At 32.8% G+C, this 14273-nt stretch overlaps 1 protein-coding gene across 1 annotated transcript in view; it reads right to left on the reverse strand.

Moving 5' to 3' along the window:
* SEMA3A (semaphorin 3A) overlaps nt 1–14273 on the reverse strand; it is a 232359-nt gene that overhangs the window by 79105 nt on the left and 138981 nt on the right. Inside the window, exon 6 of the mRNA XM_056118541.1 lies at nt 5784–5903. Coding sequence (XP_055974516.1) covers nt 5784–5903 — 120 coding nt within the window. The remainder of the gene's footprint in view (nt 1–5783; nt 5904–14273) is intronic.

Here is a 14273-nt window from a genome sequence, read left to right on the forward strand (position 1 = left end):
TGCATACATATACATGGACTCCTCAGAATTTTTTACAAGTGAGTGTAGTACATAATACATAGAAGAATTATTCTAAAAGTTAAAAAAAATCCTGCATCCATTCTTAGCACATATTCTATGTTAAGTAAGAATTCCAGAATTTTTTCCCTTATGGTTAGCAAAATATCACTCACTTATTTTGATCAGAGAATTTTCAAAATGACATCCTAAAAAGTTCGGTGTTAGCAAAACTAGAGAATTTGTATATTGAAAATCATCGAATTGCTACTCTTGATTTAATGTATGGTACAAAGAGGATAGAATTAAAAGAAGGATTCAAAAGAGTTGTACTAGTGATTTGATATTAAGTATCTGGTACCATGTAATATAAAGTTGTGGTCTCATAATTTGTGGTCATCTTTCTTGGCTCTATATTCTAAAAAATATCCTGTGGAGTAATTTGAATCTTTAGAGAATGAGAAATACATGAGTGCAGGACCAACCACAGTAGAAGCCATGCTGAATCCAATAAGGGCAAGCCATCCTGGAATGTTACAAGGAAGAGGAAGTGGAATGATGACTAGCATACCATTTCAATTACAGAAAAAAAGTAAGTGGGTCGGTCTATCCACAAGCATGATCCTTTTAGGAAATTCCACTAAAAGAAAACAGGTCTTCCTGAAATGAATGGGAAGGCCTCACACTCGGGGCACTATAATTAGGTCTGTTTGTGTTCACTGGGCCTTGGCTCTCTCAAGGATCCATGTGGTCTCGTATATTAAACCTGACTCTCACTGCCCTTTCACCCTGACTCAAATATAATCATTTACAGAATAAGTCAGACAAAACTTCCTCAGCATGAAAATGGGATAAAGTGGGATAAAGAATAAAGAGGTACACACATTTATGAAGTGCTTACTATACATGCCAATCACTTCCTTAGCATTTCTAACACATTATCATATAGGCATTTTTTTCATCTATAAGAGGTAACTTGTATTATAATCCTATTAAAAAAGACAAATTCAGATGGGACTTTATCTCACTCTAAAAACCAAAGTCTTTCATCCAAATTATATAGCATTACCAGTATCAGTACAAGACATACAAGTACTGAAAATACTGTATAAAAATAGAGATATAATCAGGGTTACTCATCCATCTGCTCTACTCAATGGATAATCTATGAACAAACATGAGAGTAGTATTTATGTTTTAAATACTGAGAAATGATTATAACAGTACCCTATATTTGTTTTCTAACTATGATTATGTAGAGAATACAGTTATTTCTTTGTTAGTATGCCAAAATTAGAATTATTTAATAATATAATATTGAGATGATATAAAGTACAAGGAAAAAAAAGGTGAACATGGGCATAAATAAAAAAGTGGTTTTAACATAAAACACCCTTAAATAGGAGCCCTTATTGATGCAGGTTTAAAAATATATAGAGTATAAATCACAGTGACTTAACAAAAACATAAAATATAAAAAGTAAAATAAAATCTTTTTTAGGCACAATAACTTAATAGTTGTTTACAACAGGTTTTCAGGCATACACTTCTTCCCAACTCCAAAACCATTCCTTTACCATGTTCCCCACACAGGCAGCCTAACTCCTTGTCTGTTTCATTTTTAACTTTAATTGTTTAAGTTTAGGTCCCATGATTATGGTAGTGGTGGAGCTATCGATATTATATATGTACAGATGTTTTACCTCTACATTACAGAGGGACCCAAGATTCTGAAACTTGCCCCTACATTACTGTTTTGAGCCACCAATGCTGGTGAAACTAATCTAACAAGGCTGGAACTTTAGCGATAGGGACCAAAATTAAGTGTTCCTTTAGTTCTGCAATGCTAGGAACTGTCAAGGCTATACCCAGTGACAGCACAGTGGTAGGGCGTTTACCTTGCATGCAGCCAACACGGCCGACCCGAGTTCGATTCCTCCACCCCTCTCGAATAGCCCAGCAAGCTACCAAGAGTATCTCGTCCACACAGCAGAGCCTGGCAAGCTACCCATGACGTATTCAATATGCCAAACACAGTAACAACAAAGTCTCACAATGGAGACGCTACTGGGCCCGCTCGAGAAAAATCGATGAACAACGGGAGGACCCAGTGACACAAAAAGATCATGTGGTTCCAGGAATCATGTACTCTGAATGCTGCACTATCTCCTAGACCTCTACGTAATTTTGAAATGCAATTATAAAAAAAAAATCAATAAATTCAATATCTCACATTTCTTCATCCAAAAATGATATTCATTCCTAATATTTCTTAGTAAAATAAAATGTATTTTTCAAACATTTTTGATACACTGTAAATACTAAGATTTTGGTAATTATGGAGACAATGAATATCCATTATAATAACTATTTGAAGATCCAGTTCTAGGATTTATTTTTTCCTTTTTAATTTTCTTCACTAGGAACAAGACTAAAATTCATCTAAAATAGGTCAACTGCTTCTTGTGAAATAATTGAATTGGTTTCAATTGATCTGAGAAACATAAAGAAAGCCCTGTGCCAAATTAATTTCAATAACTCTGAGGAGTTATTTCAAAAAGTGCCATGCGAGATAATTTATTACTTCTGGCAGTACAAATGATTGTGTGGTCTATGATAATGCCTCAGAACTCTTATTTTATGCATCAATGTGTAAACATTTTGTTCTCAATTTTATTCTGGTATAGTATTTAATTTCATGAAGCGTGTGATGCACAAGGTCTCTTGCTTCTATCTCAAATGTGATGGCACCCTCCATCTTGCAGTTGTTCTGGTTTCTGCACCTTGTCAAATGAAATCTTTGTGTTAATTTGGTAAAGTCAGTTCTCACATTTAGTGCTGAGAGACTGATAAGTGAATTCTCAAATGTAGTACACATTTACAGAGATGAAGTACAGAGCATTGGGCATTGACTGTTGTCCCACAATATAAATTTTTCAGACTCAGCTGTCAACATGGGAGTGTGTAGTAACAAAAGCAGCTTCAACTTGATAAGATTTCCCCCTCCAACTTAATAAGAATGAAATAGATATAATATTTTCTCTTGTATTAGTCCATTTTCTAATGAGATTTTTCCCCTCATGTTTACCAACTGCCTTTATGCTTTTTAGAGTTCTTAGTGAAGAAAAATAGTCTAGTTCTGAAATAAAAAAAAAAACCTTTTCTCCTCTACATAAACATTTCAGCTTAAAAACAGGGAAGACAGTAGCACTATTAATTTTTTTTACCCTATTGAATTGCCTCTAAATATGACCCAACTTTTTTCACTGACAGTGGAGCCTACAAAAACTGTCCTCTGGAGTTTTGCAGTTTGGGGATATTTTCCTTTTAAAGGACAATCTTATCATCATTTCAAAGCATTTTCTTTTCCTTGGTGAGATCTCTGATTTTTCAAATGGTCATGCAGGTAGCACTATACCTTTTCTATCTTAGAGGTGAGTTTTTGAATATCACATTTTGGTTACCACAATATTTAGACATAATCATTAATCATTGTAGACATTATTTGCATTTTTAAGGAGCAACAGTGAGGAAGTAATGTCAACATTATTGAAAGCCTGGGAAAAAAGAAATAAAGGAAGCCATTAGAAGTTGCTTTTTCAATCTCTACCCACTCACTCCCACTGCAACAGAATAGGTTTGTGAATGATATAAATACTGAGAAAAGGATGTCTAAGTAAATTAAAAAAATTCTATGGAAAGTTGCAGTGAACTCTGGAGAAACACTATCACTGGATCAAAGTTAGATTAATAGTGACTAAAGTGTAAAAATATGGAGAAAATATGTTCCTATGCACTTAGACATATTGTAACCTTAATGAAAAACTACTGTGTAAAAATTTTGCATAGTACATATGAAAAGGTTTCAATTTAAAGCAAGAAATTAATGACAAAGAAGAGATCAGAGACCAAAACAAATATGGAATCATCAAGTTTATGAAGGAAAATCAAAGCAATTAAGAGAAAATGTAAAATAACTTTAGAAAGCAAACATTCTAATTCAAGAAAATTAATAGAACAACTAAATGTTGTTGCAGAAGGGAAGAGATTGCTAATAGAAGAAACTTAGGTTAATTTTTAATTTTGAATAATAATTTAAAATTATTGGCTGTATCAACACAAAACTTTTCACACATCATAACTCAGTTTCACAAAATTTCAATTATGTTCCACAACAGCACAGTGATTTTTTTTTTAAATAGCAAATCAATATGACACTGTCACTGTCACTGTCCTCCCATTGTTCATTGAGTTGCTTGAGCAGGCCCAGTAACTTCTCCATTGTGACAATTATTACTGTGTTTGGCATATGGAATACATCACAGGTAGCTTTCCAGGCTTTGCTGTGAGGGCGAGATACTCTTGGTAGCTTGCCAGGCTCTCCAAGAGGGGCAAGGAATTGAATTTAGGTTGGCCATGTTGGCTGCTTGCAAGGCAAATGCCCTACCCGCTGTGTTATTGCTCCAGCCCATGAATATGACACTGGTGATTAATTTTAAAATATTATAGAAGGACAGGGAAAACAAGTGGTACAAGTTGAGATAACAAAGTTGAGAAGACTGAGATAACAAAGAATTTTACTGAGACCACTGTCTAAATATAATAAGCTTCATCCTTATTAAGAAATATAATAAGCTTCATCCTTATTAAGGAGGCACGTGAATCCACTCAAGAAATGTCCAAGGATGGGGCATTAAGGACTTAAAGATTCGTTGCAGATATAAAAGCGAATATGACTATTTTATAATAAAAACAATTATGATAATACGTTGGGACCATTATAAAGCATTTGATGAATAAATTAGTAAGTGATGAAAGAATCAAACTTCACATAGAGAGCAATGTAAGGATAATTTGTTTCAAAATCTTAATGAAAATAGTATCATTTTTATTTAAGACATATATATTTTCTAGAATTTTGTCCCAGGATTCAGTTATTTACATACTCACAAAGAGAGAGGGACTGGAAAGATAGCACAGTGGGTAGGGTGTTTGCCTTGCACCTGGCTGACCCAGGTTCAATTCTCAGCATCCCATATGGTCCCCTGAGCACCGCCAGGAGTGACTCCTGAGTGCAGAACCAGGAGTAACCCCTGTGCATTGCCAGGTGTGACCCAAAAAGTAAAAAAAAAAGAGAGAGAGAGAGAGAAAAGGAATAACTACTTGATTAAGTAGTGAAGTCAGTGTCTAAAGTTCAGGAAGCTGGATTCTTGTTCCAAATTTTCTTACTAGATTATATTTTATTGTAGCTACAATATTGACCTGAATTTACTCAAATCTAAAATGAGATAGATAATTTAGGAATAGTGAAATACAATTACTTAAAATGAGATGTTTTTAAAACCCTTTGAGAATTTGAAAATATTTTCAATCTGCTGTTACACTACAGTTTTGTTTTTAAATTTCAATTGTATTAGACTTTAAAGGCAATATAAGAGTGTGGAAGAAAACACCACTGTGTCCTGAAATTTGTCATGAGTTTCCTGTAAGACAAGACTGGTAAGTCAGCTTATCTTTTTTCCATGGCATCCCTTCCTTAATTCCAGCCTAAATCTATTTCTTTCCGTAATTAACTACCAAGCAGCTTTAATTTTGGCACAAAGCAAATACTTTCCAGAATTTTTAATCTCTCTTTTTTTTTGTCCAACTTTCTCACACCCACAGTCATGAGGTCACCACCATGACTTAACTGTATGCTAAACCTGTCATTCTGATTGTATTACACCACTCAAGTTCTCATTGACTTAGTACAGTTATATTTCTGTGTTCTTTCACACACCACCTACCATTGAGCCACCTTGAATCATGCTGTTCTGTTCTGATTGGGTGGTGGTGCCCAAGAGTTCGAAAGATGGCAAAGTCTCGCCCCATAAAATCAGCTGCTGTTCCAGAATATAATTCTCCATCTGTGTTAATAAAAAATAAAACCACATGCACATACTTTAATTCCACTGACAAACAAATAAAATACAAACTTTATAGAAAACCCAAGCCATGATGAAAACAGTCATTTACTCTGGGCTATTATATAAAACTACTGACTTTATCTGATATCTTAGGGAGCATTTTATTAAATAACTGTTTACTAAATAGATATCTGACTACTAAGATTAAAACCCTTTAACCCTTTAACTGCATTCTTTAACCAGAGACAATCTTGTAAAAATTTTCCATTTTTTATTTTTATATGTAATGCTGTGCAATGTATAATTGTACTAATATCCTTACTTATTAGAGCAAATGTGAAGACTTGTTTATAGTTTTTCTTTTAGTGAAAACTAAATTTCTAGCATACTTTACTTTTAGTGATATATTAATTATTAATTATTTTGTCATAATTTAGTAATATTACATTTTTGTCAAATCTTCTTGTTTATTATATTAAGTGAAGAGATTTTTGAACTTGGTTTTAATTGTCATGCATGTAAAATTATACACCACATAGCCTCATATATAATATAATGTCTCTGGAGAAGAGAAAATCTTGGAAAAGGTCACAATCATCATGATCCTATTGTGCTTTGTCTCATTCCTTCTACATCACATTACCTTTAGTTGAGTAATGGAGTTATGATAATCATAAAGTAAAGAATAGAAAAGAAAAGAGGGAGGGGAAAGAAGTCAATATTTACTGAAGACAACTTCTGTGCTTATTGAGAAGTGGGGCTCCAACAGATCACTTTTAAATTATCTCATTTTGTTATGTCAACAACCCCATGACATAAATGCTATTCCTATATTACAGTTCAAGAAACCTAAGGGTGTTCAGCTAATGACTAGGCAAAGCAAAGTGAAAGTACAGAGACTTGTTTAATCCCAGACCTCTGACACTGTAACATATCACCTCTCAATAAACTGATTTGCAAATACCACATTTTTTTCTTTAAACAGGAAGTGTTTAATATTATTGTTCCCAGAAAACACATTTTATGTCTATTTAAATTATTAACAACAAAAATATAGAATTTTCTACAAATATAATGAAATTGAAATTGAATATTAATACTGTTGATCATTTGCACTTTAATATTTTTGAATCAATTTGAAAGTCAGAGGACTAGATAGCACAGCGGGTAGGGCATTTGCATAGCACATGGCTGAGGCAGCCGACACGGTCAACTCAAGTTCGATTCCTCTGCCCCTCTTGGAGAGCCCAGCAAGCTACCAAGAGTATCACCATGCATGGCAAAGCCTGGCAAGCTACCCGTGACATATTCGATATGCCAAACACAGTAACAATTAGTCTCACAATGGAGATATTACTGGGCCCACTCGAGCAAAATTGATGAACAATGGAGGACAGTGCTAAAGTGCTACAGACATTTAGATAACATTAATAGCTCTAAACAACTTTGATACTTATTAGATAAATACAAAAAATTTGTGAATCTACCATTATGAAAAACTTTGTAACAGTATATTAATATTGAAAATATTTGTTCAACGGTCAATTATCACTTGCAAACAAAAGATCTGCAGTCTAAAAAGATGTTTTTCACTGGTCCAATCCAAATCAATTATTTTGACAGAACACGTGATTCCACAATGTTTTGAATACAACAGGTTTTACAAATACTTGATCAATGAACCATTGTATTAAACATGAATTTGGAAGGCTATGCTTAAAAATTGTTCATTTATTTTGGATTACTGTGAATCAAAACAAATAAAACTAACTGCTAGACAATATTTTTAATATACAAATCCTGGCCATTTAAATAACAGCTCTATCGTAATGTCTGAAGTTGTCATCCACTATAGTATCTCGTATTCTTGCTATTTACATAAACATCAAATTAAAATTTATCACACCATAATATTTTTCAATATTTTATTATCACAAAATACACATGATTTTCTAAAGCACAATCATATTAAAAAATAGCATCTGCAAATTTAAAGTATACTTATAATAACCAAATCTTATTGCCTCCTCAATTTTGATCTGTTTCAATCAGTGTAACATTTTATTGAGATTTATATTTACTATTTATTGTTTATACTCACAAACAATAAATAGATGTGAATTTTTAAACTCCAGAATATTTTTTTTGATTTGTGTTAAAAGGAAAGTATATTGTGGAAAGCTCCATGTTTATGTTAATTTAAATTTTTTTAAAAAATTGCAATTCAAATTTTTATAGCTGTCATAGAATGTCTGTGTACCGTTAATCTTGAAAAATAAATAAGCAGTATATTATTATTTAAGCCTTTTTGCCTCTTCTATCACATATCAGTTGATAAAAATCAAAAAGGTTGTAAATGAGAATTACAACATGTCAAAACAGCAAAATCTCTTATCAGTACAGCTAGACAGATTATGCCCAAGAAGGTATGTAATAAGAAATGGCACAATAAGGGTGCTTATAATTACTAAAAGGAGCTTTCTTAGATATAAATATAATCGTAATCAATGTTTTTGTTTGGGGGGAACACCGGCATGCCCCAATCCTGGTCTGCTGCGTGCAAAGCAAGTTCCTTATTCAATGTACTGTCTTTCAGTGCCTCAATGTTGTCTTTTGCATGAAAACTCTATTCAGAAGAAAGATGAAATAATAAAAACAATAAAACAAGTTAGTTGTATATAAGTAGGCATATTTTTTGCATCTTCATTTGGTTGTTTTAGAGGATACTTCTTTCTGTTATCTACACTCAAGTGAAGAAGGAAAAAAGGAACTTAAATAAAGCAAAGACAGCAAGACTAGTTTTCTTTCTCTTTTTGAGAACAATAGGATATTCAGAGGAAGTAAAAGAGCAACTCAGTGGAAGAGCTATTGATTGAATGTCTTACTAAAAATAATGGAGCTAAATTAAACAATTGATTCATTCACCAAAGTAATTTTACAGGTTAGGCATAAGGTGTGTCTAATAATGGGAAATTTATCTTTAAACCAAACTACAAAATTTGGCAAGAGTCAGAATGATTTTGAGCAAAAGGACACTAGATAATTAAATGGCCATGACATGTCCATTATTTGTATTGGTAACAGTTAAGACCAGGAAATAGTCATTGATTCCAGATCATCACTAAGATTTTCTACAGAAACATCTATAGAATTTTTAATAAGGATGATAGTTACAAAAAATGAAAATAGTTAAGTTTATCCAGCAAGAGTTCTTTTAACATTTTAGCCTTAGGTCATTTAAGAAATTATCAAATTTATGTATTAATTCTTGGGCATGGTGTTAATTTGTCAGTAATCTATGCTAAATATCAGTGTTTTTGAAAAATTAAATTATATTAGGAAAATGTTATCCTACAGTAATTCAAATGACATTATAATTAAGATAAATGTTTTGATTTTCTATCTATATGGGAGTACTATTGAAATAAACCATGTATTTGCCCAATATTATTAACTTGATGGTAAAATAATATAATCAAGGAGTTTATACATGTACACATATAATCAAATAATCAAAAGTTGTAAATATTTTAACTATGCTTTGAAGTATCTACAAAAATATAGATGACTTAATGCTTCAAATATAATACCCTAGACTGCGAGAAATTAGTGTTGGTAGATGTAGAAACAGTTTACAAAGTGAACAGCATAAATCCTTCTGTTTGTGCATTTTTTCTTACCTGTAAACTGTCCTAACTGTCTCTAAGAAGATGATTCTTTACTAATGTGGTAAAAGTTTAGTAAACTGCTTTTCCACCAAGGTCAAGTTACCTGAGAAACATGTGTCAAAAAGAAAAGCACATATGTACACTAGACTTTCTATTCACAGCTAAAATGAACTAAAAGTGTGACTTAAATCAGTAAATGTATTGTATTACAATTCCTAAGAAGGGTGTGGTGAGGAGAAACATAAGGATATAAAAAACATTTCCTGGTGAAATCACAGAATTACTAACATAGGTGTAAAGTGTGACATGTATGTGAGCAAAATTTAAACAAACCCAAACACCAAGTCATTATGCTGTTAACACCTTAAGTAAATTCAAACAGAATAGCAGAGTAATTAGAAACAGGAATAAAAGAAAATAAAAGGAAGCCTCTCCTTTCTCTCTGTGTCTCTTTTTCTTTCTCTCCCCAACTCCTTTCTCTCTTTTGCACACACAAACACACACACACACACACAGAGGCACACACACTGAGTATGGGTAAATTATTTCAATTCCCAATAGTGTGTGAACAAATATACATTCTTACATTTTGGGGGTGCCTTCAATAAGCAGTATAAAAGAACAGTGGGTTTGTTATTTATGTTGTACTTCAAAATTATATTGAGCAGTATTGATCATCTTGAGTACACGTGGCACAAAATTTATAGGATAAAATTTTAAAGTATCAAATTTCTCCCTAGTCTCCCTATAAGTTTATCACTATTTTTTCTCTATTTCTATTTCTACATATATTCTGGAAATATACAAGCACATAAATACTAATATGCTGCTACGTTATTTTATTTTATTGTTGCAACAAATTAATGAAATTAGCATAACCAAGCCATTTTACCTAGAAATAAATTGAACGTTAGACAGGATCTTATAATTTTCTCAATTTAGTTCATTATTTAGGCAGTGCCTCATTTGTTCTAATAGCAAGTGAGAGCATATTCTAATGTCAAGTTACATTCTTTTCTAAGATAAGACAGAATTTCTGAGTGAGGGTAAAATACTAAACCTGAAAATCTAAAAACCCTTCAAATCTATGTTAGGCATATCTGTTAATGATGGACTATTTCTAAATTAGTAACATTGTAATTTCAGGAAAAAAAACTTCAATTAAAAAACTTCTTTCAAATTACTTGTTCCTTTCACATCATGAAGATGTGGAATGATATTCTAGTTGTCCTCAAATAGAGTATGTTATTTATCATTTATTTATCTATCTGTTGGGCAGGTAAGGCATTTGCCTTGCACACGGCTGACCAGGTTTTGATTCCTCTGCCCCTCTCGGAGAGCCCAGCAAGCTACTGGGAGTATCTCCCCTCTACGACAAAGCCTGGCAAGCTCCCCGTGGTATATTCGATATGCCAAAAACAGTAACAAAAAGTCTCACAATTTGTTGTGAGATGTTGCTGGTGCCCACTTGAGCAAATCGATGAACAATGGGAGGGAGGACAGGAAGGGGGGTCAGGATCTATTGGGGTGGGGCTTTCACATAGCGCAGAAGAGGCCTGGGCCTTCTCACTAAATATGTCAGCTAGGCTGGGGGGTCAGTGGGAGAACCTGAGGATGCAATTGATGCTTGAACACTTCAGCTGCACTCTATGCTATTCTGGGGACCATGGGGTGCTTGAGATAGACATTGGGTTAGTCACATAAAGGGTATGTATCTTAACGCTGTACTAGCTCTCTAATCCCCTGGGTTTTATTTTTGTCTATGTTCACACCTGGCAATTTATTCTGAGTGGGGGGCAGCTTCTGCTTCTTATATGAAAAAATTTTTAAGTCATAAATATTTACAGGTGTGTAAAATTGATCTTAAAATACTCAACATTTTATTAAATAAAATTTGAAGAGCTAAGTTTATGAAGGTATTTAAAAAACTTTATTGTAATTATATTTGATTTACAAGATTTTATAGTTATTGTAGAACATGTAAGATAATATAATTTCATAATTCTATCATCCTATTTACTCTTCTAGGAGTTTACAGGATACTGTAATAGAATATCATTCTAGGTTCTAAGTTAATTCAGTAGAGAGATTTATAATTTTCTGTGGTTCTCAGTTTAAAATATGGCATTTTGGAAAAAGTCTATGCTAAATCATGATAGATTTCATTAAGTAAAAATTTTAAACTGGCCTCTAGTTTCAAAGTATATTATTGATTGATGCTGCTTAATAATTAAACTAGAGGAATAAAAATATGGTGACAGGATTCTGTCTAGCCAAATGACAGGGGGTTTGAGCCAAAAGGGACATTTTTATTTCCCAGTATTTGGAGAAAAATGCTAGGAGCCATCGTGAAATATCCTTTATATGCAGAAATAATAAAACTATATATGAAATTTTTTGAAAAATGTGCTATCTGAATAGTACAATCTGTATATATTTTAGACATAACAATTTCTACCATTGTAGAGTAGTACTGGAGAAAATATTTATGCTTTACAAACTCCACTAACCCAGTGAACTTGCTTTTTAGTTTTTTTTTTTTTGGCTTTTTGGGTCACACCTGGCAATGCTCAGGGGTGACTCCTGGCTCTGCACTCAGGAATGACTCCTGGCGGTGCTCAGGAGGCCATATGGGATGCTGGGGATTGAACCCAGGTTGGCTGCATGAAAGGCAAATGCCCTCTCCACTGTGCTATCGCTCTGGCCCCATGAACTTGCTTTTTAAAGCTGAAAAAAAAAAGCCTCCCCCCTACTAATCAGGGGAATATTGTAAAAGGAATAGTTTATAGCATGTCTATTCAAAAGAAGCAAGTTATCACAACAGAAGACTCATATCTCTAGAATTAAAACGATATTACAAACAGATATTTTGAAGAATTTGCCAAATTTAGAATAAATCATCTGTTCCTTAATTTGTATCATGCCATATATCTAATTCAGAAATTAATTTATGTTGGCATTAATAATCTCCCTGTCACTCAGCAGTAAATACCACTAAAAGTTTCTTAATAATTTTAACCTATTGAATATGTTACCTCTGGACTTCCATTTTAAGGCTAAAGACTTGAAATGTCTCACATTCTTTTTTAGTGTATATACAGGCTCTCCTTCACTGATGGAGCTCCTCATTCTTTCTTTTCACAACCTATGCTGCTTTGTCAAAGAAAAAAATTTCACTCTCAAATCCAAACTGTGGAGTTCCATATTCTTTGTGGACTTTGTGTGATTGCATAGCATATGGACTAGGTCATACTTGCTTGTCATCATCCTTTCTCAGTGGGATATTAAAATAAATAATCAAGCAAATCCCTACTGAGAAATATACCACAAATTAAAGCTGCTTTAGGCACAATCTGAGTACTGTTTTTTGAATACTCTCCATCCCTTTATTTAGTGTGCAATTTAAATAAGTATAGGCTGCAAGTTTGAACAAGGTAGACTCCTCCCCTTTGTTTAAGACAACTTTAAATTTCTGTGTATGCACTTAAGAAAGTCATCCACATGTAATCACTAGGCCATCTGTGAATAAGAAAATTATAAGTGTGCTAAATTTGCTGCATTCCTTCAGGTCTTAAACTTTTGTTAAAATGTTCTATAAATGGATTAAATGGACTGAAATTATCTACATTTGAAAAGCAATAGAGGAGGAAATTCATGCTGTAATGGTTTTATTCTTAATAGAGATGGATCAGTAAAAAAGTGATAAACACTAGAGAAAACTGCAAAAATATCATTAAGATTAATGCTGTAGTCAATTCGAGTAAAATTCTTTTTTGCTAAGTGAAAAAGTTATTTTTTTAGAAGAAACAAACTGTTGAAATTATAAAAACTTAAGACAAGTGAAATACAATGTACATTAATATTAAAAATCTAGGTTTATGAACTAAAATTAAACCAGAAATCTCACACTTGAAAGCTTTCTATATTTTTCTTATTTTATCAAATAAGTTCTTTCTATATTTTATAAAAAAGGAAATGAGGGTCCAGAGTGATAGTATAGCAGGTAATGTGCGTGCATGTTTTTGACCCAGATAAATCCCCACGACCCCCACCTGGTTCCCTGAACCCTGCCAGGAGTGACCTCTAAGTGGAAAGTCAGAAATATGCTCTGAGTACATGTAAGTGTGACTCCCAAACAAAAACAAATAAAACAGGAAATAATATCCAGTGTTAGTTTTACATGGTCGTCATCCAGAATCTTTTGAATTTTGTGATGCCATTGGTCACATTCAAAAGATTAAAAAAAATGTTTAAAATGTATCATTAAAAAAAAAAACCTAAGCCCAATTCAGAAGTGAGTTAAAATGTTGGATAAACATCTTTATATTCAGTAGTAAATATTAATTACTTCTTCTGCCTACTTCTGTCTTCTATTTAAACCTTCTGGACTAAGTATTTGCCACTTCTCTGTTCTTTTGAAGAAAAAAGCAAAGAAAAAAACTTGTTAAAGAAGATAGAGGAAATGAAAAGAAATACAGAAAATATTTTATCAGGTTAAAACAAAGAAAAATGACCAGACAAATCACAAGAGATGAATATAGAAAGCCTTGGTTCATCAAGTTAATACAACATAGTCTCTGAGAATGTACCTTTGAATAAATTTTTTAAATGGTAGCAACATGACAAACATGGAACTAAAATTAAAATGGAAATTATTCTTTTTGATATGTCAAATTTCTCATTTAAGTACACTGTTAATGAG

The sequence above is a fragment of the Sorex fumeus genome, unplaced genomic scaffold (assembly GCF_029834395.1).
Source record: "Sorex fumeus unplaced genomic scaffold, SorFum_2.1 ptg000037l, whole genome shotgun sequence".
In the NCBI taxonomy this organism is placed as follows: Eukaryota; Metazoa; Chordata; class Mammalia; order Eulipotyphla; family Soricidae; genus Sorex; species Sorex fumeus.